Below are 27,514 nucleotides of genomic sequence, written 5' to 3'. Positions count from 1 at the left end.
TGGTGTGGTGGCACATGCAAATCCCAGTGTCTAGAGAGCTCATCTTAGCCCAAACAGATCTCTAAGCCTTAAACAAACTTGACTATGAAGATGATATTTCCACACCAAGAGTTTAGATGAAATACCTTGCTGCTGAAAGTAGCAATAACAAAGGGCTTTAACCGTTAGCCCATATGTTCCATTATCCCAGCCTTTAAAACAGTTCCTCCTTTCCAGAGATCTTTTCTTTTCTTTTTTTTTTTTTTTTTGTGGTACTGGGGTTCCTGGAAGCCCTTCTACCTCTGGGCTACACTCCCAGACCTATTTTTACATTTTCATTTTGGAAACAGGGTCTCCTAAGCCAGCGCGCGCGGCTGGCTTCGAACCTGCGCGATCCTCCTGTCTCTGCCTCCCAAGCGCGGGGATTACAAGCGTGCGCCACCACGCCCGGCTCCAGAGATCTTTTCTCAGTCACTGCTTCACTCTTGCTCCACTCCTGCTTCTGAGAGGCCCATGTCTTTCAACTTCAGCTACTCTTCAGGTAAGAACTACTGCCAATTTTTACTTGAGTAATTTACTACTGGTAACTTTCTCTCTCTCTTTTTTTGGTCCTGGGGTTGGAACTCAGGGGCATTCTACCTTTGAGCTACACCTCCAGCCCCATTTTTTATTATTTTGAAACATGGTCTCACTGAGTTGCAAAGGGCCTCACTAAGTAGCTGAGGCTGTCCGCGAACCTGGATCCTTCTGTTTCAGCCTCCCAAGTACTGGGGTTACAAGCGTGTGCCACCAGGCCAGGCTCTAGTTTTTATTCTTTATTTTGAAACAGAGTCTCACTGAGTTGCAAAGGACCTCACTAAGTAGTAGCTGAGGCTATCCTCGAACTGTGATCCTCCTGTTTCAGCCTCCCAAATGCTGGGATTACAAGTGTGCGCCACCACACCTGCCTTATTACTGGTAACTTTCGATGGCTTCCTTCGCAGGTGGGCATTTATTAAAATATTTTAAAATGAAGAATTTTCTGGTATAGATCTAGATTTGGGTATGTAGTTCCTTCAACAGCTGATAACTGTAGAGAAATGAAGAAATTGGCATATTCTTTTTTTGAATGCTGTGGGCATTACAATGAACAGTGTTCTACAAAGTCACAGGGCTTGCTTCCCATTTACAAGATATGCTAATAAGGCAGTTGCTAATTTATAAGTCTATTATACAAATGTTACTTTGTAAGACTATCAGGAACTGTGGCAGTTTACCAAAGAAGTTTTAAAGACAGTACTATTTTCAGGACAGTGGACAAAGGACAACAAAACTTAGGCAGTACTGAACTGTGATGAATTTTAAACAATATTTCCTTCCTGAAATACATTCTAAGATATTTCAATGGTGAAAGATAGGAATCTTGGTGATTCCAGCAGCAACATAGAGGTAAATCCCTGGGCTAGAGCAGCTGTTTACATACAAAGGACATTTGTAAACTGAGCACCTGCAAGTTGAGAGTTGTCTGGCTTTGTGGGTATCATGCTACTTGAAATCTACACAGGATATTATCTAGGAGAAGAATCGTTTTCAGTGTGTGTGGTACTGGGGACTAGGGCCAGTCTACCACTGAGCTACAGACCTGACTTCCCATTTCCTTTTGAGACAGTTTCACTAAGTGGCCAAGGTTGGCCTCAAACTTGTAATCTTCCTGCCTCAGCCTCCTGAGGCAAGAGCCATTGAGCCTGGAGAGAAGACTCATATCCAGGGAAATAAATGAATCCACACCAGTGGTCTGAGTTAATATGCTAATTTGCTAAGGAGTTGGTTGCCCAAACTCTCCTGGGTCTCTCCTATTCAAGATTTTAGGTACCTTAATAGAAATCCTTTTTCGAGTAAAGGTTATAAACCCCAAGAACCACCTGATGTTTTTAACTTGTTACTGAACAATGGACTTTATCCTCTGGGTAATAAATTCAAAATTAATCTTACAAATTTAGAAAGATAAAGTATTTTTGTTTTAGCCTTCATAGCTGGAAATTAAGATAGACAGGGTGACATACAACTGTATTCCTACCTACTCAGGAGGCAAAGATGAGGGAGTGGAGAGGATTGCAACACTGAGGCCAATATGGGCAACTTAGAGAGAGAGAGAGAAAAGCAGTTGGGTGTGGTAGCCCATGCTTGCAATCCCTATTTGGGAGTCTGAGATAGGATCTTGAAGCCAGCCTCAGCAACTTAGTTAGACCTTTGCTTCCATAAATAGAATAGGCCTGGAGGTATAGCCTAGAGGTAAAAAGCCCCTGGGTTCTACCCTCAGTATAAAAATAAATAAGAAAGAAAAAGCCCCTTTAAGCTGGGCACAATAGCTCATGGCTATAAACCCAGTACTTAGGAGGTTGAGACAGGAGGACAGAAGGTTCAAGGCCAGCTTCAACAACATTATCAAGGCTTTCAGCAACTTAGTGAGACCCTGTTTCAAAAAAAAAAAAAAAAAAAAAAGGGCTGGGTAGCATGTTTCTGGGTTTGAGCCCCTGTACCATCACAACCAACACAAACACACACAGACCAGCTTAAAAATAGTACAATAGTACATACTCAGTGATTACATTCTGCAATTATTTCTACATGGTTAAGTTCTCTGACATAAAACACAAAACCCACAATGACTATTTTTGTTTTTTGGAAACGACTATCAAGTAAGACATATAAATACACCAGGCCTTAGTATAACCAACTTACATTTAATATCTGCATACATATGGCTGATTGTAAATCTATCTTTGCCTTCAGGTGCCCAAGCAATTCTTTCTGCCATGAGGTACAGAGCTCCATCCTGCTTCTTTTGACGCACCTTCTTTACAATCAGCAAAACTTCTTCAGATGAAGTTGCCATGATGGCTATGTAAGGTGCTAAAAAGATGAAGAGAAAACATTCACATGTCAATAAGGATTGGATTTGTAGATTTCTTGAATTCCTTCAAAATATAAAATCTAAATTATGGGAAATTAGGGAGAAAAAAGGCTTCTTTCATTCAAAGTCAAAGCAAAGCTACATGCCATTATTCCTCTACAAATTTCATTCTGCTCAGACCACAGGAGGTGAGTTTATATAATACTTATAGTTTATAATAAATGGCAGTTTTCCAAACCATTTCTGCATGTGCTTATGAGAGCATTTTCAACTTATTTTTATTTTTCTAAGTTAGTCTTAAATTATAAACACGATGTGACTGCAAATATGTGGTCTTCTATATAATATGTACTCAGAATTGTAATTGTAGAACTTTAGAATTACACAAGACATTATTGAATTTTTAGGTTAAATTTGTTTTTAAGTGAAATTAAGCTCACGGAATTTATGTGATCTCCCAAAACCACTCCCAGAGCTGAAACCACACCCGAGTTTACTGATTCCTGGGTAAGACTCTTTGATGTATCTGAAAATAAAACTGAGAGACACTAAAACTTCAAATTTCGGATGCTGGTTTTCCATCCTTTAAAAAAACAAATGTCTTAAGCAAGGCGTGGTGGCACATGCTTGTAATACCCAGTGCGTGGGAGGCTGAGACAGGAGGATCCCAGTCGGGGCCAGCCTCAGCTACTTAATGAGGTCCTCTGCAATTTAGTGACACCTTGTTTCAGAATAAAGAATAACAAATAGGGCTGGGGGTGTATATTGGATATGAAATGCCCTTGGGTTCCATTCTATCCTCAGTACCAAAAAAGTCTTCAACTACTCTCCATTTTAAATGCTCAATCCAAATCCATGAGGTGCATCTGTCTGGGCTCAATGGAAAGATGCCAAACAAATGGTGCCACCTGCCATATGCCAAAACAGGAAAGTTTTGGCATTAAAACTATACATATGCTATTTCTGATATAAAGTTATGACTTTAGTTTTCAATCCCAAAGGAATGGTTTAAACAAATTTACTTAGCTGGGCATGCTGGAATATGCTGGTAATCCCAGTACTTGGGAAGCTGAGACAAGAGGATCGCAGGTTCAAGGCCAGTTTCAGCAACTTGTGAGGCACTCTGCAACTTAGTGAGACCCTGTCACAAAATAAGCAATAAAAAATAGTGCTGGGAGTGTTGCTTGGAGGGAGAATACCCTTGGGTTCTATACCCAGGTTTGCAAAAAAAAAAAAAAAAAAAAAAATATATATATATATATATATATTTTTTTTTTTGTGGTGCTGGGGATTGAATCTAGGGGCACTCTATCTCTAAACTAGGCCCCTAACCCTATTTTACTTTTTATTTTGAAACAAGGTCTCATTAAGATGCCGAGGCTGACCACGAGTCTGCGATCCTCCTGTCTCAGCCTCCCAAGAACTGGGATTACAAGAGTGTGCCAGCACATCTGGAGGATTTTTAAAAAATTTACTTCTGCCAGGTGTGGTGGAGCACGCTTGTCATCCCCGTGCTTGGGATACGGAGACAGGAGGATCACACAGGTTCAAAGTTAGCCGCGCTGGCTTAAGAGACCCTGTTTCCAAATTTAAAAAGTGTAAAAAAATAGGTCTGGGAGTGTAGCCCGGAGGTAGAAAGGTTTTCAGGAACCCCAGTACCACCAAAATAAATAAATAAATAAAAAATAAATAAATAAAATCACTTCTTAGGCAGGGTGGTGCATGCCTATAATCCCAGTACTTTGGAGGCTGAAACAGAAGGATCCTTAAGTTCAAGGACAGCCTTAGCAAGTAGTGAGATGCTCACTAGTGAGTAGCGAGATACTGTTTCAAAATGAAAAATAAAATGGGACTGGGATTTTAGCTTGGAGGTAGAATGCCCTTGGGTTCAATCTCTAGTACCATATAAAATAATTACTTCTTCAGGTAGTTTAAAATATAGTTTTGGAGAAGTTAGTATATCCATATATCTTAAAAATCGGGCTTAGGATATAATCCAGTATAATACTTTTTTTTAGCATGTGTGAGAGGTCCTGGGTTTGATCCCTGGTACCACACACATAAGTGAAATCTACTACTCTGATATTGATCACCTGAATTATGAGTAGTCAACTTAAAACAGGACTGGGGTGTTACTCAGAGGTAGGATGCCCCTGGGTTCAATCCCAAGTACCATAAAACAAACACACCCACACCCACACCCGAAAAAACCTGTGATCCTCTTGTTTCAGCCTCTCAAGAACTGGGACTACAAGTGCATACCACCAAGCCTGGTTATTTCAGATTTTAATTCATGTTTTTTTTTTTTTTTAATGTGGTTTGTAGAGTATGCTGTACAGTTAACTTTTTTTTTTCTTTTTATGTAGTACTAGGGATTGAACCCAGAAGCATTTTACCTTTGAGCCATACCCCCAGACCTATTTTTTATTTTGAAACAGGGTCTTGCTATATTGGGTGTTGAAGATTTTGATGGAGAAAATAAAGTGAAATAGGCATTACAGGCAAAGGAAATGGTTTGGGGCAAAGACTTGAAACTCTCTAGGAATGGTAAAGTGGTCTTTTCTGAATGCAGTGTAAGGCTCATGTTGGATCAATGGCAATTTAGGTTAGAAAGTTAAAATGGAGTCTGAGAGTGGAGAATGCTAACCCATGGACTAAGCAACAAAAAGCTTCTAAAGCTTTCTGAATAATGGAGCACATTGTATTTTAGAAAATTAATCTGTGGGCAGCATGAAAGAGACCAGGAGTGTCTGAATCAGGCTGGTGGCAGAGAGAATTGGGACCACTGCCTGAGGAAGCAGATGAAAAGACAATGTAAGTGCTATAGGAAGTGTTGCGGTTGCTTGCACATAACCCATTTCTAAATCTTACTGACAGAAGGACGTGGTGCCATTAACAAAAACAAGTGAGAAGGTAGAGCAGGTTTAAGAGTGAAGACAAGGAATTCACTTCTGTAATGGTGTTAGGCAATGTTGAGTCATGCAGGTAAAGAAAGTCTGCATATATGAGCATTTGTTAATTGTTAGGTAAAGCAGGGCATGGTGGCACACAGAGGATCACAGTTTGTGGGCAGCCCCAGCTACTTAGACCCTCCGCAACTTAGTGAGATCCTGTCTCAAAACAAAGAGTAAAAAAAAATAGGGCAGAGGGTGTAGCTCGGAGGTTGAATGCCCCCGGGGTTCCATACAAAAGATAATTTTTAGGTAAAACTTAATTAGATGACGTGTGTGTGTGTGTGTGTGTGTGTGTGTGTGTTTTGCTGGGGATTGAACGCAGGGGCATTCTACCTCTGAGCTACACCCCCAGCCCAATTTTTTATTCTTTACTTTTTGGAACAAGGTCTCACTAAGTAGCTGAGACTGCAAACCCGGATCCTCCTGTCTCAGTCTCCCAAGTACTGGGATCATAAGCATATGCCACCACGCCCAGCTTGGATTACTGCTTCTTTAAACTCAGTAACAGGAAGAAATTCTAAATTCCATAATCCTACAATCATAACATCAACTGTCTTTATTTTAAATTGTTCTTATGGCTGGGTGTGGATGCACATGTTTGTAATTCCTGGTACTTGGGAGGCTGAGACAGAAGTATGACAGGTTTGCAGCCAGCCTCAGCTACTTAGCGAGACCCTGATTCAAAGAATAAAGTTTAAATAAAATAAGATTGATGGTGGGGCTTGGAGGTAGAATGTCTCTGGGTTTAATTCCTAGTACTGGAAAAAAATAATTGTACTTACGTAAGTGGGTGTGGTGGCACACACGCCTGTAATCCCAATACTTGGGAGGCTGAGGGAAGAGGACCACAGGTTTGAGACCAGCCTTGGCAACTTGGCAAGACCATGCTTCAAAATAAAAAGTAAAATCGGGTGGGGGCGTAGCTCAGAGATAGAATGCCCCTGGGTTCAACTGCTGGTACCAGAAAAAAACAAAATAACAAAAAACTGTGCTTGCCTTATTTGTACATACCCTATAGATATCATGTAGTAAATATAGCTTAATTTCTTAGTCTTTTTTCTCACTTGCCACTATGAATAATTCCCCATGTTGTTCTACAGTCTCCAGTTTGGGTATCAATGTAACATACATGATAAATGGTTAAAATTCTTACTATACGACAAGCTGGGCATGGTGGTGCACACTTGTAATCCCAGCATTTGGGAGGCTGACAGGAGGATCACAGTTTGAGGACAGCCTCAGCTATTTAGTGAGGCCCTTTGCAACTCAGTGAGACCCTGCTTCAAAATAAAGAATAAAAAATAGGGCTGGGGGCATAGCCTGGAGATAGAATTCCCCTAGGCTCCATCCCCAGTACTGCAAAAACAAAAACAAACAAACAAAAAACCCAAACAAACAAACAAAACTTTACTATATGATGCCATCATTTTTTTTCATGGTACTAGAAATTAAACCCAGGAAGCCAGGTGTGGTGCTGCACGCTTGTAATCCTAGTACTTGGGAGACTGAGACAGGAGAATTACTAGGTTCGAAGCCAGCCTCAACTACTTAGTGAGACCGTTTCCAATAAAATTATATATACACATACACATATATGCACACACACACACACGTGTCTTGGAGTGTAGCCCGGAGGTAGAAGGCCCCTGGTTTCCATTCCCAATACTGGAGAAAAAAAAAAAAAAAGATTGAACCCGTGAGCATCTACCTTTGAGCTACATGCTCAGCCATATTTTATTTTTTGTTTTGAAACAGGGTCTCACTAAGTTGCTGAGGCTCTCCATGAACTTGTGATCCTCCTGTCTCAGCCTCTCAGGTTCTGGGATTACAGGCTTGTACCACCAAGCCAGGCTTTATACCATCTTTTTTTTTGTGGTGCTGAGGATCGAACCCAGGGCTATTCTACCTCTGAGCCATACCCTAGCCCGATTTTTTAATTCTTTATTTTGAAACAGTGTCTCACTAAATTGAGGAGGGCCTCACTAAACAGAGGCTGTCCACGAAACCTGATCCTGTCTAAGCCTCCCAAGTACTAGGATTACAAGCATGCGCCACCACGCACAGCTTTATACTACCTTTTAATTGACCTTTTGATGTCCTATGATTTTGATTAGAGGGTTATAGTTGATTAAAATTTTGAAAATCCACTTTAAGATTAATTAAGGACATGAAAAGATAAGTGTTAAAAGTGATCAAATAGGATAAAAGTATGTAGTTGGATTCCGTATTACTATTATTATTTTTTTGTGTGTGTGGTACTGGGGATTGAACCCAGGGGCATTCTACCTCCAAGCTATACCCCCAGCCCTATTTTCTATTCTTTATTTTGAAATAGGGTGCCACTGAATTGCAAAAGGCCTAAGTAGTAGCTGAGGCTATCCACGAACCACAATCCTCCTGGTCTCAGGCTCCCAAATGCTAGGATTACAAGCATGCACCACCGTGCTTGGCTGATTCCGTATTATTAAATTACAAAAAGTGAATTTTTTTGAATGAAATGTGGTACTGTAAAAATAATTTAATACTTAGTAATATGAACCAAAGCAGTAGACTAAGTTCTTTATAGGCATTACCTCATTCAGACCCCAGTTAATAATCTTATGAGGTAGGTTCTATCATTAATGAGTTCCACTTTGTAGATAAGTAAACTGGGTCTGACAAATCAAGATATATTCCCAAATATTCAAGGAAATAGCAGGACTGAGTTTGGATCTGGGCCAGTCTGACCGCAGAGTTGCACTATGGTATTCTGCAAATACACATACATGAAGCCGGGCGTGGTAGCGCATGCTTGTAATCCCTGCGCTTGGGAGGCAGAGGCAGGATCGGCGCAGGTTCTAAGCCAGCCACGCGCGCTGGCTTAGGAGACCCTGTTTCCAAATAAAAATGTAAAAATGGGTCTGGGAGTGTAGCCCGGAGGTAGAAGGGCTTCCAGGAACTCCAGTACCACCAAAAAAAAAAAAAAATGTATATATATATATACATATATATATATATTATATATATAATACACACACACACACACACACACACACGATTGGAAGGAAGGATAAGGAAAAAAGTTTTACAGCAGTTATCTATGGGTGACGGAAACACTAATGATTTGAACATTGTTTTCTGAATTATTTATAGTATTTTATAATGAGAAAACTAGTTATTAAAAATGTCTTCCTTTTTTTAAATTAAACTTTTTTAGTACCAGGGATTGAGCCCAGGGCATGCTACTTCCAAGCTACACCCTCAGCCTTTTTTTTTTTTTTTTTTGCGTACTGGGAATGGAATCCAGGGGCATTCTACCTCTGAGCTACACCCCCAGGGCATTCTATCTCTCAGCTATACCCTCAAGCCTATTTTTAATTTATATTTGGAAATAAGGTCTCACTACTTGCTGAGATTGTTCTCGAACATGCAATCTTCCTGTCTCAGCCTCCCAAGTACTGGGATTACAAGCATGTGCCAACATGTCCAGCTTATCCTCAGCCTTTTTAAGCTTTTTATTTCGAAACATGATCTCACTAGGTTGCTGAAGTCTTGCTATGTTGCTGAGGCTGTCCTTGAACCTGCAATCCTCCTGTCTCAGCCTCTCAAGTACTGGAGTAACAGGCATGTGCCACCAATCCCAGCTCAGGTACTTCAGCCTAAGTAGTAGCTGAGGCTGTCCTTGAATCTGTGTGATCCTCCTATCTCAGCCTCCCAAATGCTGGGATTATAAGTGTGCGTCACAACAACTGGCTTACCATAGAATATTTTATGCATGGAAAATATTACTGGAACCGGGTGTGGTGGCTGCACGCTTGTAATCCCTGCGCTTGGGAGGCTGGGGCAAGAAGATTGCACTGGTTCAAAGCAAGCCTTAGCTACTTAGTGAGACCCTGTTTCCAAATAAAATCTAAAATAGGTCTGGGAGTATAGCCCAGAAGTAGAAAGCCTCTGGGTTCCACCCCTAGTACCACACACACACACACACACACACACACACACACACACACACACATCAAAAAAAAATTACTGTAGACTATAAACAAATCTGGCCAATGAAGGTCTAGCTTTACTTAAGATTAGTTATAATCTCTCCCAAGACTTCATAATTTTTTTTTTTTATGCTTGGGATTGAACCCAGGGGTATTTTTTGTGGCACAGGAATTGAGCCCAGATGCTTTCTACCTCTTAGCTAGACCCACTAGACTGATTTTATTTATTTGGAAACAAGGTCTCACTAGGTTGCTAAGAACCTTGCTACGTTGTCAAGAATGGCTTTGAACCTGTGATCTTCCTGTCTTAGTCTCCCAAGTACCAAGATTATAAGCATGTGCCACCATGGCAAGCTAAGCCCCCTTTTTAAAAAATGGCATTTCATTAAATTGCTGAGATTGGCTTTAAACCTGTGATACTTAGTTTCAGCCTCCCAAGTACTTGGATTACAGGTATGTGGCCACCTCTCCCAGTTTGCCAGACTTTTTTTTGTGTGTGTATGGTACTAGGGATGGAACCTAGGGGCATTCTCCTCCAAGCTACACCCCCAGCCCTATATTTTTATTCTTTATTTTGAAACAGGGTCCCACTGAGTTGCAAAGGACCTCACAAAATTAGCTGAGGCTGTCCACAAACTGTGATTTTCCTGTCTCAGCCTCCCGAAAGCGGGGATTACAAGCCTGAGCCACCTTGGCTGGTTTGCAAGAAGACTTTTTTTTTTTTTTTTGCGGGTATAGGGATGGATGCCAGGGGCATTCAACCTATTTTTTATTCTTTATTTTGAAACAGAGTCTCACTAAGTTGCAGAGGGCCTCACTAAGTAGCTGAGGCTGTCTGCAGAACTGTGATTCCAGCCTCCCAAAGACTGGGATTACAAGACGACTTTTAAAAAGAAAGTGTCTCTCAGAAAGGCATCAGTTCATATGCAATTAAAAGTTTATTTGCAGCTGGGTGTGGTGGCACAAGCTTGTAATCCCAAACTGGTGGGAGGATCTCAGGTTCAAGGAGAGCCCCAGCAATTTGGTGAGGCCTTTCATATTTAGTGAGACTCTGTTTCAGAAAAAATAAAATAGGGCTGATAAAAATATTTGCCTGAAGCTATATGTATGTGCGCCTTCCTCCGAGACTTTACACATTCCCCTCCCTTCCCATTAGCTAGCAAACTTTTACTCATTTTTTTTCAGGTTACTCTATAAACACATGCCTAGCTTTTAGGTCCAGGGTTTGATCCCCAGAAGAGTATGCCCCCCCACACCCCCCCACCCCCACACAAAGCAGAAAAAAAAATCCTGAAGTTATTAGCTAAGGTCTTCTATTATTCTCTTCACAGAACTTACCACAATTGTTCCTTTTTTTTTTTTGCAGTGCTGGAGATCAAGCCCAGGGTTAATGCATGGTAGGCAGGCACTCTACCACTGAGCTCCCAGCTCCACATTTTTGTTTTGTTACTAGGGACTGAACCCAGGGGCTTTCTACCTTCAAGCAACACCCTCAGCCTTTTTCAGTTCTTAATTTTTTTTTTTTTTGTGGTGGTATTGGGGATGGAACCCAGGGGCATTCTACCTCTAAGCTACACCTCCAGCCCTATTTTTTATTCTTTTTTTTTTTTTGTGTGTGTGTGTGGTACTGGGGGTGAACTCAGGGGCTTTTCTACCTCCAGGCTATACTCCCAGACCTATTTTATACTTTATTTGGAAACAAGGTCTAAGTTGCTGAGAGATGAGGTTGGCTTCGAACCTGTGTAATCCTACTGTCTCAGCCTCCCACATACTGGGATTACAAGCATGTGCCACCATGCCTGGCTATTCTTTATTTTTGAAACAGGGTTTCACTAAGTGTGGAGGGCCTCACTAAGTAGTTGAGGCTGGCAGTAAATCAGGATCCTTCTGTCTCAGTCTTCCAAGTACTGGGATTACAAGCGTGCGCCACCACACCTAGCTTCTTAAAATTAATTTTTGAAACAAGGTCTCCCTAGGTTGCTAATGTTACCTTCAAACCCACAATCCCCGTCTCAGCCTCCCAAGTACTGGGATTACAGGCCCGAGCCAAGATGCCCAAGTCCTACAGTTCATTTTTCATGAATTCTTTTAATGTATATCTCTCTTTCACAACAGGCTGCAAACTTTGTAAGGGAAGGCAAAGGTTGAATGTGTTATGTTCACGCAGCATAGTGTTTGGCTTCTAGGAAGAATCTAATAAATATCTGTGACATCTATGTAAGATTTTTGTTGTTAAAACAACTCAATCTTGGCAAGACACAAGAAACTGCTGCACATACCTAGGCTAAACTCTAGGATATACTACAGATAGCAACGTGCAGATCTTAGTACATTTCTCCCAGTTCCAATAACTAGCCTATAAGCCTATGATAAAATGGAAAAGAATTTTAAATGATTAAGCAGAAATCTTTAATAAATTATTGCATGTATATATTTCCGTTGCCTACCTCCTCTTTCCCAAAGTATAGAGATAAATGGAGGGGAAAAGAGACAAGTAAAATAGGAACTCCCTTATCATCATCCTCTTCCTTACCCTCCATTTTTGTTTTTTGTGGTCCTGGGGATGGAACCCAGGGGCTTTTCTACCTCTGGGCTACACTCCAGCCCTATTTTATAATTTATTTGGAAACAGGGTCTCACTAAGTTGCCGAGAGCCTCACTAAGTAGCTGAGGCTGGCTTCGAACCTGTGTGATTCTCCTGTCTCAGCCTCCCAAGCACTGGGATTACAAGTGTGCGCCACCATGCCTGGTGCTTTACCCTCCTTTTAGAAAAGAGAGTTGCTACAGAGAGCGACTACATGTATCAGCATAAAAAAAAATGGAGATCTGGAATAGTGCTTGCCATTAAGCAATTAATGTTTTAACAATTCAACATTATATGGAGTAAAACCTTACAACCATGAGCAAGTAAAAGTAAAATGTACTGTGATAGCTTCACAGACAAGATATTAAAAAAACTGTGTGGCCATTTTAGGACCAAGTACTTTTTCACTTTACAGCAATGCAGAGAGAAAGAAGAGGAAAATGCGACAGAGATGCATGACAGAGGGAAATGGGATGATATTCACTAATAAATATTATATACTGACAGGAGTACATTACCAGAACCAAGGAAAGAATAATCAGGTAGTAGTCAAAGTGGAGAAAAGAGGAGTTATTAGATCCATGCCTGGCACTGCCACAAAATATAGGAAAAGAATGGAGGAAGGGTACAATCATACCTCTAGCAGCACTGTAGGAAGATATGGTGAGCAATATGTTAGGAAAGCTCAAGGCACACCCAAGATTTTTTGGAGACGGGGATTGAGGCAGCACAGAAGTTTTAAGTTAATCACAATCTCACAATGGACTGAAATTGGATATTTACTTTACTACTACTTTTAACTGACTTTCTCCCTTTGCACCAACTTTCCTAGTTTTTTTTTTTTTTTTTCCTTTTAAAGCTGGGGAAGGAATTAGGGCCTTGTGCATGCTAGGCAAATGCTACATACCCAGCCCCAATACTCCTGGTATTTTAAAAGAGCTCCCCCTACATTCACTTAAATTATATTTTTATATATGCATTACAATGTATTTAATATCACTTTGGAGACAATCAAATCTATCAAGAACTGGGGGTATAGTTCAGTTGAAGAGTAGTTTGTCTAGCACACACAAGGTCTAAGGCCCCAGCAATTCTCCCCCTAAAAAAAGGTGTCCAGTAAACTCATGTGTTAAGACACCAGTAACATTAATAAATCTATCATGTATAGCACTACTTTAAAAATGAAGGATTTAAGCCTGATAATAGGCCATAGGCCTGTTACTAGAGATTATCTTCCTGTCTATTGTGACCTCTCCACCTCAACTTTTCTGGTTTGAGCTTCTAAAAATTTTTTGTACTGGCAACTCTGGCTTACTCTTTCTAGAACAGGGGTTTTCAAAATGTGTCTCAAGGAGATGAGGCTGGATAAAAGGGGATGCTGAGTGAAAGGAGTTTGTCCCTCTTAAGCCCAGTTCCACCAGAGTATGTTGCTATATATACTGGGGTTCTATGTTAAAATGCACGGGGAGAAATTGTTTCCTTTAAAACACCTGGATATCACAAGTTTGGATAATGAGAATATTGGTTTGTATGGAGCCAGCACTTACTACAAGGTTTATTTTAAAGCACTCAGTTTTGGTTTGTTTGCAGTTCCATGGCCTGGCATACTGCAGCTTTATATTTTTTTATTTTATTTTATTTTTTTCCAGTAATGGGGATGGAACCCAGGAGCATTCCACTTCTCTGAGCTATACTCTCAGCCCTTTTTTTAAAAAAAAATTCTTTATTTTGAAATAGGGTCTCACTAAGTTGCAGAGTGCCTAAGTAGCGGAGGCTGGCCACGAACCTATCTCAGCCTCTGAAGTACTGGGATTACAAGCCACTATTTCTTGGCTTCATTTTTTTTTTTAATTGCGTTTTTTTTTTTTTTTTTTGTAATGAGGATTGAACCCAAGGTCATTCTTCCTCCATACTACATCCCTAGCCCTTTTTATTTTTCATTTTAGAACAGGGTCTGCTAGGTTGCTGAGACTGTTTTCAAACTTGCAATCCTACTGTCTCAGTCTTCCAAGTACTAGGATTACAGATGCATGCCACCACACCAGGCTAAAATGGGTCTTAATTAAATGCTTATTTCTCCTTCTTCCATCCCTATTTTTATAGATGCTGAAATAGACTTTTTTTTTAGGTACTGGGGAGTCAACCCGTGCCATTCTTATCTCCGAGCGACACCCTCACATCCCTACTTTCTATTTTGAAACAGTTTCACTGAGTTGCAGAGAGCCTAGCTTAGTTGCTGGGGCTAGCCGCTAAACTGCGATCCTCCTGTCTCAAGCCTCCCATGAAATGGGCTTTTAAGAGTCAATCAGAGTTGGGTGCCATTGTAATCCCAATATGTGGGAGGCTGAGATAGGATACCAGTTTTGAGGCAAATCGCAACAATGTATCAATATCCTGTTTCAAAATAAAAGGGTTAAGGGTGTAGCTCAGAGATACAATGTCTCAGAATTCAATCTTCAATATAAAAAAGAAAAAAAATGTCAATTGGTCACCTTACTCAATTTAGCTTTTGGAACACTGAAGAATTCGCAAAAATAATTATATAGATCCATATATTGAAGGGCTATTTTTATCTAGATGACAATCACATTAGGCATGACTAAAATCGGGAGTGTGGGGACTGGCTCACGCCTTAAGATTTTTTTAAAGAGCGGTAGGACTGACAGATGGAAGTAAAAACCATGTGGCCACCAAGGTGAAAGCTTTGCTCACTGAAACCAAAAGATTAACAGCTCATTTCCTAACGGGAAGGACTTCTCTGCCCGGGAAAGGCCTCCGCTTCTTTCATTCCTATGAGGCAAGTCTGGTCCCGGCTTTGAGTAAATCTTCAAGTCCCTGCTCTTAGTGGAAGGGCAAGATTCCTTTTAGGCAAGTAGATCAAGGGTCAGGTCGTCTCTTTAGTGCTTCGGAATAAAGGTAAACGAGGCGGCAAGCTTGGGCGTTGCGGAGCCCGCAACAGCGACGCGGCGAAAAGCGGCGGAATCCGCGCGGTCCCGCAACCCCCGGGCCTGTCAGCTCCTCTCACCCGGCCACCCCTATTCTCCGGTCTAAACTTACCAGGTGGAAGCTACAGCCTCCGGCAGGGAGTAAGTGTGTAGGGTCGGGCCGATTTCCGCCGTAGTTCTCAGAGCCGCTGCTGGGAACTGGCTGAAACCCAGCGGCCGCAGCCGTCGCCACCGCCTCTGTTACTGGGGGGTCTCGCCTCCATCGCTGGCTGCGAGGGCTCTGCGGGCACGTGACCGGAAGTGCCTGGGCGGGCCTGCGGGCCACGTGACCCAGAGCGCGGCCGCCATGACACCTTCCGCTAGCTCCCACCCTCCCCCACCGGTTCCCGCCGGTTTCGTTTCCTCTCTCCAATCTCGAGCGGCGAAGGGTTCTGGAATCCGATCTGGCCCATCCATTTTGCCCAGCGCTTCTTCGGTCTCGGCCAGCGGCGTGTCTTCGGCCCACGGCAGCCCCCCGACTGCAGGCCGTAGAGAGCGTAATTGCGACCGCGGCCTGAGGGGGTGGGACCACGCGCTGGGTGGGGCGTATCCGTCACGTGACGAGGAAGTGCCGTTAACAGCTTTCTCCCCGCGTCCCCGGCGCTCCTGGATGACGTAACGAGGGAGGGGCGGGGCGAGTCGGGAGACTGAAGTTCAGGTTCCGCTGTCAGTGCTCGGTGAGTGGCGGGCTGAGCCCGGAGCGAGCATCTGACCCAATGAGCAACGGGCGCCGTGGGCCTGGATGTGGTGCGGGGAGCTGGGACCTTCGGGCTGCTGCTCCGTAAGCCCGACTTTGAAAACTTGGATACCGGAGCGCCTCTCAAGACAGCTGAATACAGTATTAAAGTTACCGCTGCTACAAAGGTGGTGATTCTGCTAGACGAGGGGCTTTTTGTGTCAGAGACTGTATTTTATTCATCCCTGTATCCAGCGGTGCGTACAGGCCTAGAACACAGTAGGCACTCAGAATATCGAATGAATCACTGCAGTGAAAGAGGGAGTTGCAGTTTCTCCGAGGTGAGAGTTCTCTGGTTATTATTTTTTGGATATAAAATGTTTTCTTCCTGGAAATAAAATGTTACTTCCCCTTAGCATTATTATTATTATTATTATTATTATTATTATTATTGTTTTTTTTTATTCCCTTCACCCTTTTGCTTCTTCCTCCCACGCACCTAGTGAGCCAAAAGAAAACGCTGTGATTTGCATTTGATGTGTGAGCAAACACTGCGTATCATCCTTTCACATCGCCATCAAACAATCCAGGGGAAATGGAAAGATGTTTAGATCTGGATTTAGGAGATGTATATTGTATTCTCAGTTCTACCTCTTAAGACCTGTGTCCCTTGGGCAAACCAGCCTTTTAAAAAGTCGTCCCACTGACTATGGTAAGCATTTCTCATCACCGTCTGGGCTTAGTTTTTTGTTAGGCTAGAGCTGTGACAGTTAAGATAGGATTTTGTTAGATGGAAGAACATTCAGTGAACAGCATACGTTAAAACCAGAGACACAAGTTTATAAAATGAAAGAACATAAGATAGTTCAAGATAGAGAATAGAAGATAGGAGATAACACTAGAAAAAGAAGTAGGGATACCATCACATTCTATAGGAAAGGAAGCTGTTGATGTTTTCTCTGCCTTTAGCTACTAATAGTTACATATCTATTTTAAGTATTAGTAAAGTATTACTAATACTTGAAAGTATTATATTAGTAAAGTATTTCTACACAGAAAGTCAAGAGATTCTCCTCCATCAGTCTTGAGTTATCACCCTCCTCTTTGTCAAGTCCTTATTTTCTAGTGTTTGCCCACAGCACTTAACAAAAATTGTGTGACCTCTCTACACTAAGTTCTTCAGTCCTTTTCTGTTGCCTACCAAATTACGTTTAGATTCCTTGGTTTGAGAATCAAAATATTCTGTATCTTGGGCCCCAAAATCTATTCCAGCTTTATCTTCCATTATTCCATTGCTTGTATTCTGTGTTTTGACCAGATTATAGTTTGGTTTTTTTTTCTTTTTTTTTTTTTTTTGGCACTGGGGGGTGGAACCTAGGGGCTTTTATACCTCCGGGCTCTATTCCCAGACCTATTTTATGCTTTATTTGAAAACAGAGTCTCACTACATTTCTGGGAACCTCACTAAATAGCTGAGGCTGGCTTTGAACCTGTGTGATCCTCCTGTCTCAGCCTCCCAAGTACTGGGATTACAAGCGTGCGCTACCATGCCCGGCTCTCGACTGGACTATAGTTGTATTATCCAAATATATTCTGCACGCCAGGCATGGTGGCGTATGCTTGTAATATTTGGGCGGTTGAGACAGGATCCCAGGTTTGCTGCCAGCCTCTGCTACTTAGTGAGGCACTCTGCAACTTAGTGAGAACTTGTTTCGAAATAAAGAATAAAAAATAGAGCTGGGGTGTAGCTTGGAGGTAGAAGCCCTGGGCTCAATCCCCAGTACTGCAATGTGTGTGTGTGTGTGTGTGTGTGTGTGTGTGTGTGTGTGTGTGTGTAATATACACACACACACACACATATATATTTTGCAATTCAATTTCCTATCTCTATATTGTTGTTTCCCTACCTGCCACACTTACCTTTTTTTTTTCTGATAAAAGTATACCTGGCACCAATGCTACTTCTCTTAGGAAATTTTCTGTGGTTCCTTTTAATTCCATGTGACCTCTCTCTCTCTTCCTAAGTTCTAAAAAGTAACTTTCTTATGTTGCCTTATAAGAGCTCTGTGTGTCTGTATGTGGTATTTGTGTTTTTCTCCTTATTTATTTGTTTATTTTTGTGGTACCGGGGATGGAACTCAGGGGCATTCTACCTCCAAGCTACACCCCCAGCTTTATTTTTCATTCTTTATTTTGAAACAAGGTCTCACTGAGTTGCAGAGGGCCTCGCCTCACCAAGTAGCTGAGGCTGGCTACAAACCTGCAGTCCTCCTGTCTCAGCCTCCCAAGTACTGGAATTACAAGTGTGTACCACCATGCCTGGCTTTCTCCCTCTTTATTATGAAATGATTTCTGGAATTATTTTACCTTTTCCCTTCACTATGCCTGGTATTTTACTAGCCATTCGGTAAAATGAGCGAGTGAAAAAAAATAGAGAAAGTTCTTTTTAGATCAGGGATTAAATATTTTGAGTTCTAAATTTTTTTGTTGTGTGTTTTTGGAACACCATTCTTTTTACAGAAATCATTCCATACTAAGAACAACAAAGACTATCCCAAGAAATACAGATGTACCTCAGTGGTAGAATGCTTTGATGTGCAAGGCCCTGGATATGATCCTCAGTACTACAAACTAATAAACAAACAAACAAACAAACAAAGCCCCCCCAGACCAGGACTGGGGATGTAACTCAGTGGCAGAGTGCTTCCCTACTGTGGTTTAGGCCCAGGGTTTGATTCCTAACACTACAAAAAAACAACAAAACCCTTAAAAACTTCTATATGTTTTGCCACTGGCAAGTGTTACGCTTCATGAAAGTTAGAACTTTGTTTTGTCCTCTGCTATATCTCCAGGACCTGGAACAATGCCTGGTATATAGGTGGGACTCAGTACTTATTTGTTGAGTAAATGAATGAATGCATATGTTTCTGAAAGAAAGTGAAAAACACAAAGTACAAACAATTAAAAGACAAATATATGTAGTTATTTCTGATTTTTTTGTGGCTTTTTTATTTTTTATTCTGAGCTTGGCAGGTAGCAAAAAATTGAGAAAAGTTAATATTAATGGGAACAATTTTCTTTCTTTTTTTCCCTTAGAAATTGCTCTGCCATTTGACAAAAAAAATGTACACTTGACAATAGTTGAGCAGATAGGAACTCTTGTCCTAGTTTACAAAGTCTTCCTAAGAATGGCACAGTGTGAGTTCACCATTGCATACAGAGGTACCTATCTGTGTTTTTTACCAGCGCCTCCAGAGTAGGGCAGTTGTCCCTTTCTTGTGTTTCCCTTTGTTCCCCACGTATTTGTTAAATGCATGTCGGGTGAATGGTGATCTTCTTAAATTATATTTTTGCAGGTTTTATTCTGCTTCTCACTAAACAAGCTTCACGTTTTTGACTAAATGACTTTTGTGCCAGTGATACCAGAATCCTACAGCCATGTTCTTGCTGAGTTTGAGTCCCTGGATCCGTTACTCTCAACACTGCGGCTAGATTCCAGTCGTCTAAAGGTGATCTTACTAATTCTTATATTCATGTATTTATTTGCTCTCTGTTACATTTGGCCTTACTCTGTGTTTTGTGGAATCACGGGTGTTTTCATCTGTTACCCTTATACCTCGCATAAAAGTAGCATGTTTATCACTTTCTTATTTTATTTTTTGAGCTAAATTTGAAAAATTTTCAACCCTAGAAATCATGACACTGATTACTTAATTTTTCCCCTCATAGTAATCTTACTGTCTCTGTCAGAAAGTAACTATTTTATTAAAAATTAAAATTGTAGCTAGGCATAGTGTTATGTCTATAATCCCAGTACTTGGGGGCAGAGACAGGAGGATTGCAGGTTCAAGGACAGGCTCGCAAGTAGTGAGACTCTCGGCAACCTAGTGAGACCCTGTTTCAAAAATAAATAAATAAATAAAATTGGGCTGGGAGTGTAGCTCAGAGGTAGAATGCCCCTGTGATCAATACCTAGTAAGACACACACACACACACACACACACACACGTGTGCGCATACACACAAACACACACTAAAATTGTATAAATGAGTATACCCTCATTACATTTTTTTTTTTTTGGTGTGTGTGGTGCTAGGGATTAAACCCAGGGGCATTCTACCTCCAAGCCACACCCCCAGCCTGATTTTTTATTCTTTAATTTGAAACAGGGTCTCACTAAATTGTGGAGAGCCTTACTAAGTAGCTGAGACTGTTCTTGAACCCAGATCTTCCTGTTTCAGCCTCCCAAGTACTGGGATTACAAGGGTATGCCACCACACCTGGTTCCCCTCATTACATTTTTTTTTTTTTTTTTTGCAGTACTTGGGATGGAACCCAGGGGCATTCTACCTCTGAGCTCCACCCCAGCCCTATTTTTTATTCTTTATTTTGAAACAGGTCTCACTGAATTGCAAAGGGTCGCACTGAGTAGCTGAGGCTGGCTGCAAACCACGATCCTCCTATCTTAGCTTCCCAAATGCTGAGATAACAAGCGTGCACCAGTATGCCTGGTTCCCTCATTACATTTTGAACAACATGAACCACTGAAGTTATTCCAAAACAGGGAATTTGATATAATCTCTGTTTTAGATAACAAAACAAAAATTGGTTCATTCTATGGAAAGTATGTCTTTCCTCAAATCCTGAACTCTTGATGAAACTCAACAATGACATGGTAAAGAACAAAGTCTCAAAACCAATTCTTTTTTTTTTTTTTGGTGGTACTGGGGGTGGAACCCAGAAGCTTTCTACCTCTAGGCTATACTCCCAGACCTATTTTATATTTTATGTGGAAACAGGGTCTCACTAAGTTGCTGAGAGCCTCACTAAGTAGCTGAGGCTGTCTTTGAACTTGTGCGATCCTCTTGTCTCAGCCTCCCAAGCGCAGGAATTACAAGCGTGCGCCACCACATCCGGCTCAAAACCAATTCTAAAATAATTTTATTCCTACACTTTTGCTACCACTGCTAGCCCCAGAGGGAGCAAAGGACAATAGGAAGAGCAGGCAAAGTAATATGAGCAACAACTCTAAGAGGCAGTATCAGTTAGAAATATTTTTCTTTTTTTTTTTTCTTTTTTTTTTTGATGGTACTGGGGTTCCTGGAAGCCCTTTTACCTCCGGGCTACACTCCCAGACCTCTTTTTACATTTTTATATTTGGAAACAGGGTCTCCTAAGCCAGCGCGCGCGGCTGGCTTCGAACCTGCGCGATCCTCCTGTCTCTGCCTCCCAAGCGCGGGGATTACAAGCGTGCACCACCACGCCCGGCTAGAAATATTTTTCAACTGCAAGTTTGCAGAATACCTTACAGATGGTGGCTTACACAATAAAGACGTTTATAATCTCAATGGAGGATAGTGTTGCTGGGTTTCAAATAGTAGCCTAATAATGTCACTGAGGACACAGGCTCTCCATCTTTCCACATCTACTATCACCTGTATATTGGCTTTTAGGCACAGTTGCAATATATGTATTTTCTCTACAATCTTTTTTTTTTTTTTTGCGGTACTGGAACTCCAGCCCTTATTTATTCTTTATTTTGAAACAGGGTCTCACTAAGTTGTGGAGGGCTTCACTAAGTAGCTGAGGCTGGCCATGGACCCAGATTCTCCTGTCTCAGCCTCCTAAATGCTGGGATGACAATTATGCACCACCATGCCCAGCTTCTCCCTCGATCTTAACGTCTTCCTTAACATTCCCAAATAAGAATGAGGGGGGCCAAGGGCAAAGGTTTTGTTTTCTTCAGACTTTGCCTCTCATCTGGGAAGGTAAAGCTACCCAAGAAGCCCCAAGCAAATGTAGTCTTATTAGCTATATTTGAGTCACTTGCCTTCCCCTAGCAGCAAGGGAAACTAGGAAAGTAAAAAGTTAGGTTTTTCAGCTTCTTTGGTGGAAAGCAACAAAGTTGAAGAGGGTTGGGAATGTCTCTTAGTCAATCAACCAGTAACTTTTGCTACAGGGTACTGGGCACAGTATGACTACTGCTTTCTCTAGTGATTAGTAGGTTGAAGGTGTGGAGATAAAGTAGTATATATATGGCCTATGTCTGTGCCTTCCACAGTCTCACTTGACTGTGGTGTTTTGTAATGATTATACAGACAAGGAATGACTCAAACGAGTAAGTCATTAAAGAGGTTGCTCTATCCCCTGGTAACTTGTCTGGTCTTTCCCTCTTGCAGTCAGCACTGGAATGATCTACCCAAATGACACAAAAAACAAATGGGCTAAGGGAAGATTACTCATTTATACGGTTGAGCCTATTCAGCATTTTTGAAATTCAGTTGGAAGTTTAAAAACAAAATGTTCTTTGGTACTTTCCAGTATTCTAGACTAGAGAGTGAGCATCATTTATCGTGTCCCTCTGGGCAGGGAGCAGTGAGGGAGGAACCCCAATGCTCAGTATTCATTTCCAGTGGGGATTTTATTTGGCTAAGTAGTTGTGAATATCTTATGTACGTCTCTTTGCATTATTTCAGTGCACGAGCCTAGCTGTATCTCGGAAATGGTTGGCTTTAGGCAGCTCAGGAGGAGGACTCAATCTCATTCAGAAAGAAGGCTGGAAGCATAGGCTTTTTCTTTCACATCAGGTAAGGTCAACAGTAGCCTGTCGCACACCATTTGGAATATCTTTCATAAATGTGAATTTCTAGCCAGGGATGGTGGTGCACACTTGTAATCCTAGTACTTGGAAGGCTGAGACAGGAGGATCGCAGGTTCTTGCGGTCAGCCTCAGCAACTTAGTGAGACCCTGTTCAAATTAAAAAATAATATAAGGCTGGAGGTGGAGCTCAGAGGTAGAATGGCCCTGAGTTCAATTCCTAGCACCAAATAAATACATAAATTTCTCTAATGTATTTAATAATTTACAATAAAAGAAGAATGCAAAGCCTCTTTTTTTTGAATTGGGGATTCAACCCAGGATCATTCTACTTCTGAGCTATACCTCCAGCCCAATTTTTTAATTTTAAATTTTATTTATTTTGCGGTACTGGGGATGAAACCCAGGGGCTTTCTACCTCTGAGCTCCACCCCTACCCCTGTTTTTTATTCTTTATTTTGAAACAGGGTCTCACTAAATTGTAGAGGGCTTCACTAGGTAGCCAATGCTGCCCATAAACCTGAGGGCCTCCTGTCTTAGCTTTTTCAAGTACTAAGATTGCAAGCATGTGCCTCCATGCATGGCTAAAACCTCGTATTTAAGAATTTTTTTTTACCCCCTGTGCCCTAGGAAGGTGCAATTTCTCAGATCGCCTGTTGTTTACATGATGATGACTATGTTGCTGTAGCTACTAGGTGAGAAACCATTTTAAAAGTATCTGATCTTTTCCAAATGCATCTTAAAGTGACAAGCCCGTTTGTTTGGATGACCAGCCATCACTTTCCCTATAACCGTCTCAGTGTTAGCACTGAAAGTCCTATATCCTAGGAAACCTCTCAGTACCTAGGCATCCATGATTGGTTGCTGTAGTATTTGTGAAAAATTCTAATTTGAGGCAACAACATTTCAAAGGCCTTAAAAGAGAAAGGGAACAGAAATAATTTAGAACATTAAGTTCTCTTGTTTTGCTGGTTTGGTGAATAAAACAAGGAAATGAATACCTTGACATTTTACTTCCTTTTTTTCTGAAGAACGAGAGTTTGCATATGTACTTGGCATAGTGGATACTATAATGCAGTTAAATTTTGTCTTTTTCATCATGTCTAAAATTTGCTTTTTGCAGTCAAGGTCTTGTAGTTGTTTGGGAATTAAATCAAGAGCGCCGGGGAAAACCAGAACGAATTTATGTGTCTTCAGAGCACAAAGGCCGAAAAGTTACAGCCCTCTGTTGGGATACAGCTGTTCTTAGAGTTTTTGTAGGTGATCATGTGGGGAAAGTTTCTGCCATCAAACTCAACACATCTAAGCAAGCAAAGGTGAGACTTGCTCCGGTTCTTTGTATATGTGATGAGATATAGGAGTTATCTTATGAAACTTTGAATTAGAGGGTACAAGTTTATCTACTCTATTTCTTGGAGTACTGACCTAAAGCCAGGACTTGTTTATAGTGCATAGAGTAGCCTATTTTAGTTTGCTACTACTACAGAAGGGCTTCTGTGAATTAACCTCAGTAATTTGCATATTGTAGCCAGGTGTGGTGATACATGTCTGTGATCCCAGTACTTAGGAGGCTAAGACAGGATTCCAAATTCAAGGCCAGTGCACAGTGACTTAGCAAGACCTTCTCTCAAAAAAGAAAAAAAATTTGCATATTGTCTGTTGTAGTACTCCCTAATTCACTTATATGGCTCATTTAAATAAAGTATTCTTTAATACGAGGCTATTAAGAAACAAACGATGTCTTTACTAGTTGGGTAAATAAAATGGTAAGTATAGAAATGGCACCAGCACCAGTTTTCCAGGCTTCTATTTCCCCCGACCCCTGTGTAGGACAAAGCAGTACTAGGATTGAACCTAGGGCTAAGCTAGCATTCTACTATTGAGCTACATCCCAGGCCTCAAAGTTATTATTTATTTCTTATATATTTTTGATCCAAAGCACAATTTTACATACATTTATAAAAAATTCTCTCATGTATTTCAAAATTTGCTTCATCTTTTTCTTATTTTAATCTCTAAAATTGGAAAAAATCACAAATGGATACTTAAGAATTTTCTGAGCCAGATGTGGTGGCATACACCTGTAACCCCAGTGCTTGGGAGGCTGAGACAGGAGGATCACAGGGTCAAGACCAGCCTCAACAACTTAGTGAGACTCTCAGCAACCTATTGAGGCCTTATTTCAAAACAAAAAATCAAAAAGGGTCTGAGAGAATAGCGAAGAGATAAAATTTCTCTGGGTTCAACCCCCAGTTCCCTCCCCAAAAAGAATTTTCTACAGTTATGAATCAAATTATTTCATTAAACTTTTTTTTTTTTTTTGGTGGTACTGGGGTTCCTGGAAGCCCTTCTACCTTCGGGCTACACTATCAGACCTATTTTATTTTTGGAAACAGGGTCTCTTAAGCCAACGCGGCAGGCTTCGAACCTGTGTGATCCTCCTGTCTCCGCCTCCCAAGTGCAGGGATTACAAGCGTGCGCCACCACGCCCGGCTTCATGAAACTTTTAAATGAGTTAAACTTTTACATATTTATGGGCAAATCAAATTTTGGCATATTTCAAAATTTTATTTTGCTATTCAAGTTATTTTTATTTAAAAGGTGAAGAGAAGGAGATTCTGTGTATATGTTATAACAAAATAAACTATTTTCTTCTCACATCCCTTTTAGGCGGCTGCTGCATTTGTGATGTTTCCTGTTCAGACAATAACAACAGTTGACTCTTCTGTCGTCCAGTTAGATTATTTGGATGGAAGACTGCTTGTATCTTCACTCACTCGATCCTTCTTGTGTGACACGGAGAGGTATATTGAGCAACCGAGTTAGCAGATGTGCAGAATTTTAGAACAGGAAGTCTTAGAAATCCGCTAACCCAAACCCCTCAATTAACTATACAGATATTAATCAGAAACTGATTAAACACAAGCTGATGTTAGAAAGCAGAGAAAAAGCAGCTGGGTGTGGTAATACATACCTGTAATCCCAGAATTTGGGAGACTGAGACAGAATCGCAGTTTCTAGGCCAGCCTCAGAAACTAAGTAAGACGCTGTTTCAAAATTACAAATTAAAAGGACTGGGTGTAGCTTGGAGGCAGAATGTTCTTGGGTTCAATCATCAGAAAAAAAAAAAAAAAAAATTAAATTTAAAAAATAGAAGCTGGGCATGGTGGCACATTCTTATAATCCCAGAATTTGGGAGGCTGAGACCGGAGGATCGCGGTTCGCAGACAGCCTCAGCTACTTAGGCCCTCTGCAACTCAGTGAGACACTGTTTCAAATTAAAGAATAAAATATTGGGCAGGGGTTGTAGCTCGGAGGTCAAATGTCTCTGGGTTTCATCACTAGACCCACAAAAAATAAATAAATAAAATAAAAAACAATAGAGTTGGGCGTGGTAGCACATGCTTGTAGTCCCAGTACTTGAGAGCTCAGACAGGAGGATCATGGGTTTGTGGCTAGCCTCAGCTACTTAGTGTGGCATTCTGCAATTTAGTGAGACCCTGTTTCAAAATAAAGAATATCCAGGTGTCTTCCGCACGCTTGTGATCCCAGTACTTGGGAGGCTGAAACAGGATTGTAGATTCGAAGCCAGCATCAGCAGATTAGTGAGGCTCTCAGCAACTTACTGAGACCTTGTTTCCAAATAAAATATAAAAATAGGTCTGGGGGTGTATTCTGGAGGTAGAAGGCTTCTGGGTTCTGTCCCAGTACAACCAAAAAAAAAAAAAAGAAAAAAAAATCACTCAAACGAGATGCTGAGTTTATGGAATGCTATAGTGCACTGAGTGCTTTCCGTGGCCAGACACTGTACTGTATGTACGTTTAGAATTCAACTAACGAGGCATAAGTAATGGCCTTTATCCTAAAAAGCCATAATGTGGCAAGTACTACGAAACCATAGTGTAGGAAGCATATCATTCAGCATATGGAAATCAAGGAAGTTTCTCAGAGGAAGAATGATGGAACGAAGTGAAGAATAAGCAACAGGAGTTTTTAGGAAGAGGCAAACTCATCGTTATCCTGGGAACCTTCCATGTTCCCAGCAGTATGCAACAGTTTTATTTTTGTGGCACCTGTATGGAACCCAAGGCTTCCCACATGCAGGACAAGCACTCTACCACTGAGCAGGTTACCTCCCCAGCCTTTTCTTAAATTTTTATTTTGAGATAGACTATCACTAAGTTTCCCAGGCTGCCCTCAAATTTGAAATCCTCCTGCTTCAACTTCCTGAGTAGCTGGGATTATAGGTGTGTACCACCACACCCAGCTTAAACTATTTTTTTACTTTTTGGGTGGCACTAGGGATGGAACCCAGGGCATTCTACCTTTGTGCTATACCCTTAGCCCTATTTTAGTCTTTTATTTTGAAACAGGGTCTCACTAAATTCTGGAGGGCCTAAGTTGCTGAGGCTGGCTATGAACCTGTGATCCTTCTGTCTCAGCCTCCCAAGTACTGGGACAATTGTGTACCACCATGCCCAGCTTTAAACTCTTTTATATATCTTAACTCATATAATCCTGGAGGAACAGAGTGTTCCAAGGTACAGTTTCAGAAAGCTGTGGCAATTTGAAGAAAGAGTGAGGAATTTATGGATTGTTTGTGGTGAGGGAGTGGCTTAAAGATAGTTGGAGAGCTTCTATGAACATTATACAAGGCGACTTAGGAAGCAGTCAGTAGGATTCAAGGATGTAGGATGAAATGGTTTGGTGGCACTCATTTTTTAGACTTGAAATAGGCTTTCTCATTAATTCTTTCTTCTTTATTTTACAGTACTAGGGATGGAACCCAGGGGCATTTTACCTCTGAGCTACACCCCAGCCCTATTTTTTATTATTTATTTTGAATCAGGGTCTCATTGAGTTGCTACTAAGTA

General features: G+C 41.2%; 2 protein-coding genes across 3 annotated transcripts in view; one reads left to right on the top strand and one right to left on the bottom strand.

Annotated features, from left to right (window-relative positions):
• GTF2H1 (general transcription factor IIH subunit 1) overlaps nucleotides 1–15,556 on the bottom strand; it is a gene marked incomplete at its 3' end in the record, with an annotated part of 44,396 nt that extends 28,840 nt beyond the window's left edge. Inside the window, exons 1-2 of the mRNA XM_080705656.1 lie at nucleotides 15,439–15,556; nucleotides 2,701–2,871 (exon numbers count right to left, since the gene is read on the bottom strand). Of these exons, the coding sequence (XP_080561782.1) occupies nucleotides 2,701–2,854 (154 nt within the window). The 5' untranslated portion in view covers nucleotides 2,855–2,871; nucleotides 15,439–15,556. The remainder of the gene's footprint in view (nucleotides 1–2,700; nucleotides 2,872–15,438) is intronic.
• Nucleotides 15,557–19,442: 3,886 nt separating this feature from the next.
• HPS5 (HPS5 biogenesis of lysosomal organelles complex 2 subunit 2) overlaps nucleotides 19,443–27,514 on the top strand; it is a gene marked incomplete at both ends in the record, with an annotated part of 37,207 nt that continues 29,135 nt past the window's right edge. For both annotated transcript variants that reach the window (XM_080715903.1, XM_080715902.1), the window contains 5 exons: nucleotides 19,443–19,550; nucleotides 22,519–22,629; nucleotides 23,271–23,335; nucleotides 23,764–23,956; nucleotides 25,311–25,444. In XM_080715903.1, the coding sequence (XP_080572029.1) occupies nucleotides 19,443–19,550; nucleotides 22,519–22,629; nucleotides 23,271–23,335; nucleotides 23,764–23,956; nucleotides 25,311–25,444 (611 nt within the window). The remainder of the gene's footprint in view (nucleotides 19,551–22,518; nucleotides 22,630–23,270; nucleotides 23,336–23,763; nucleotides 23,957–25,310; nucleotides 25,445–27,514) is intronic.

Source organism: Muscardinus avellanarius (assembly GCF_963383645.1).
Source record: "Muscardinus avellanarius genome assembly, chromosome: 1".
Classification (NCBI taxonomy): Eukaryota; Metazoa; Chordata; class Mammalia; order Rodentia; family Gliridae; genus Muscardinus; species Muscardinus avellanarius.
Note: the sequence above shows the minus strand (reverse complement) of the source record. Positions and strands in the feature narration are given on the sequence as shown.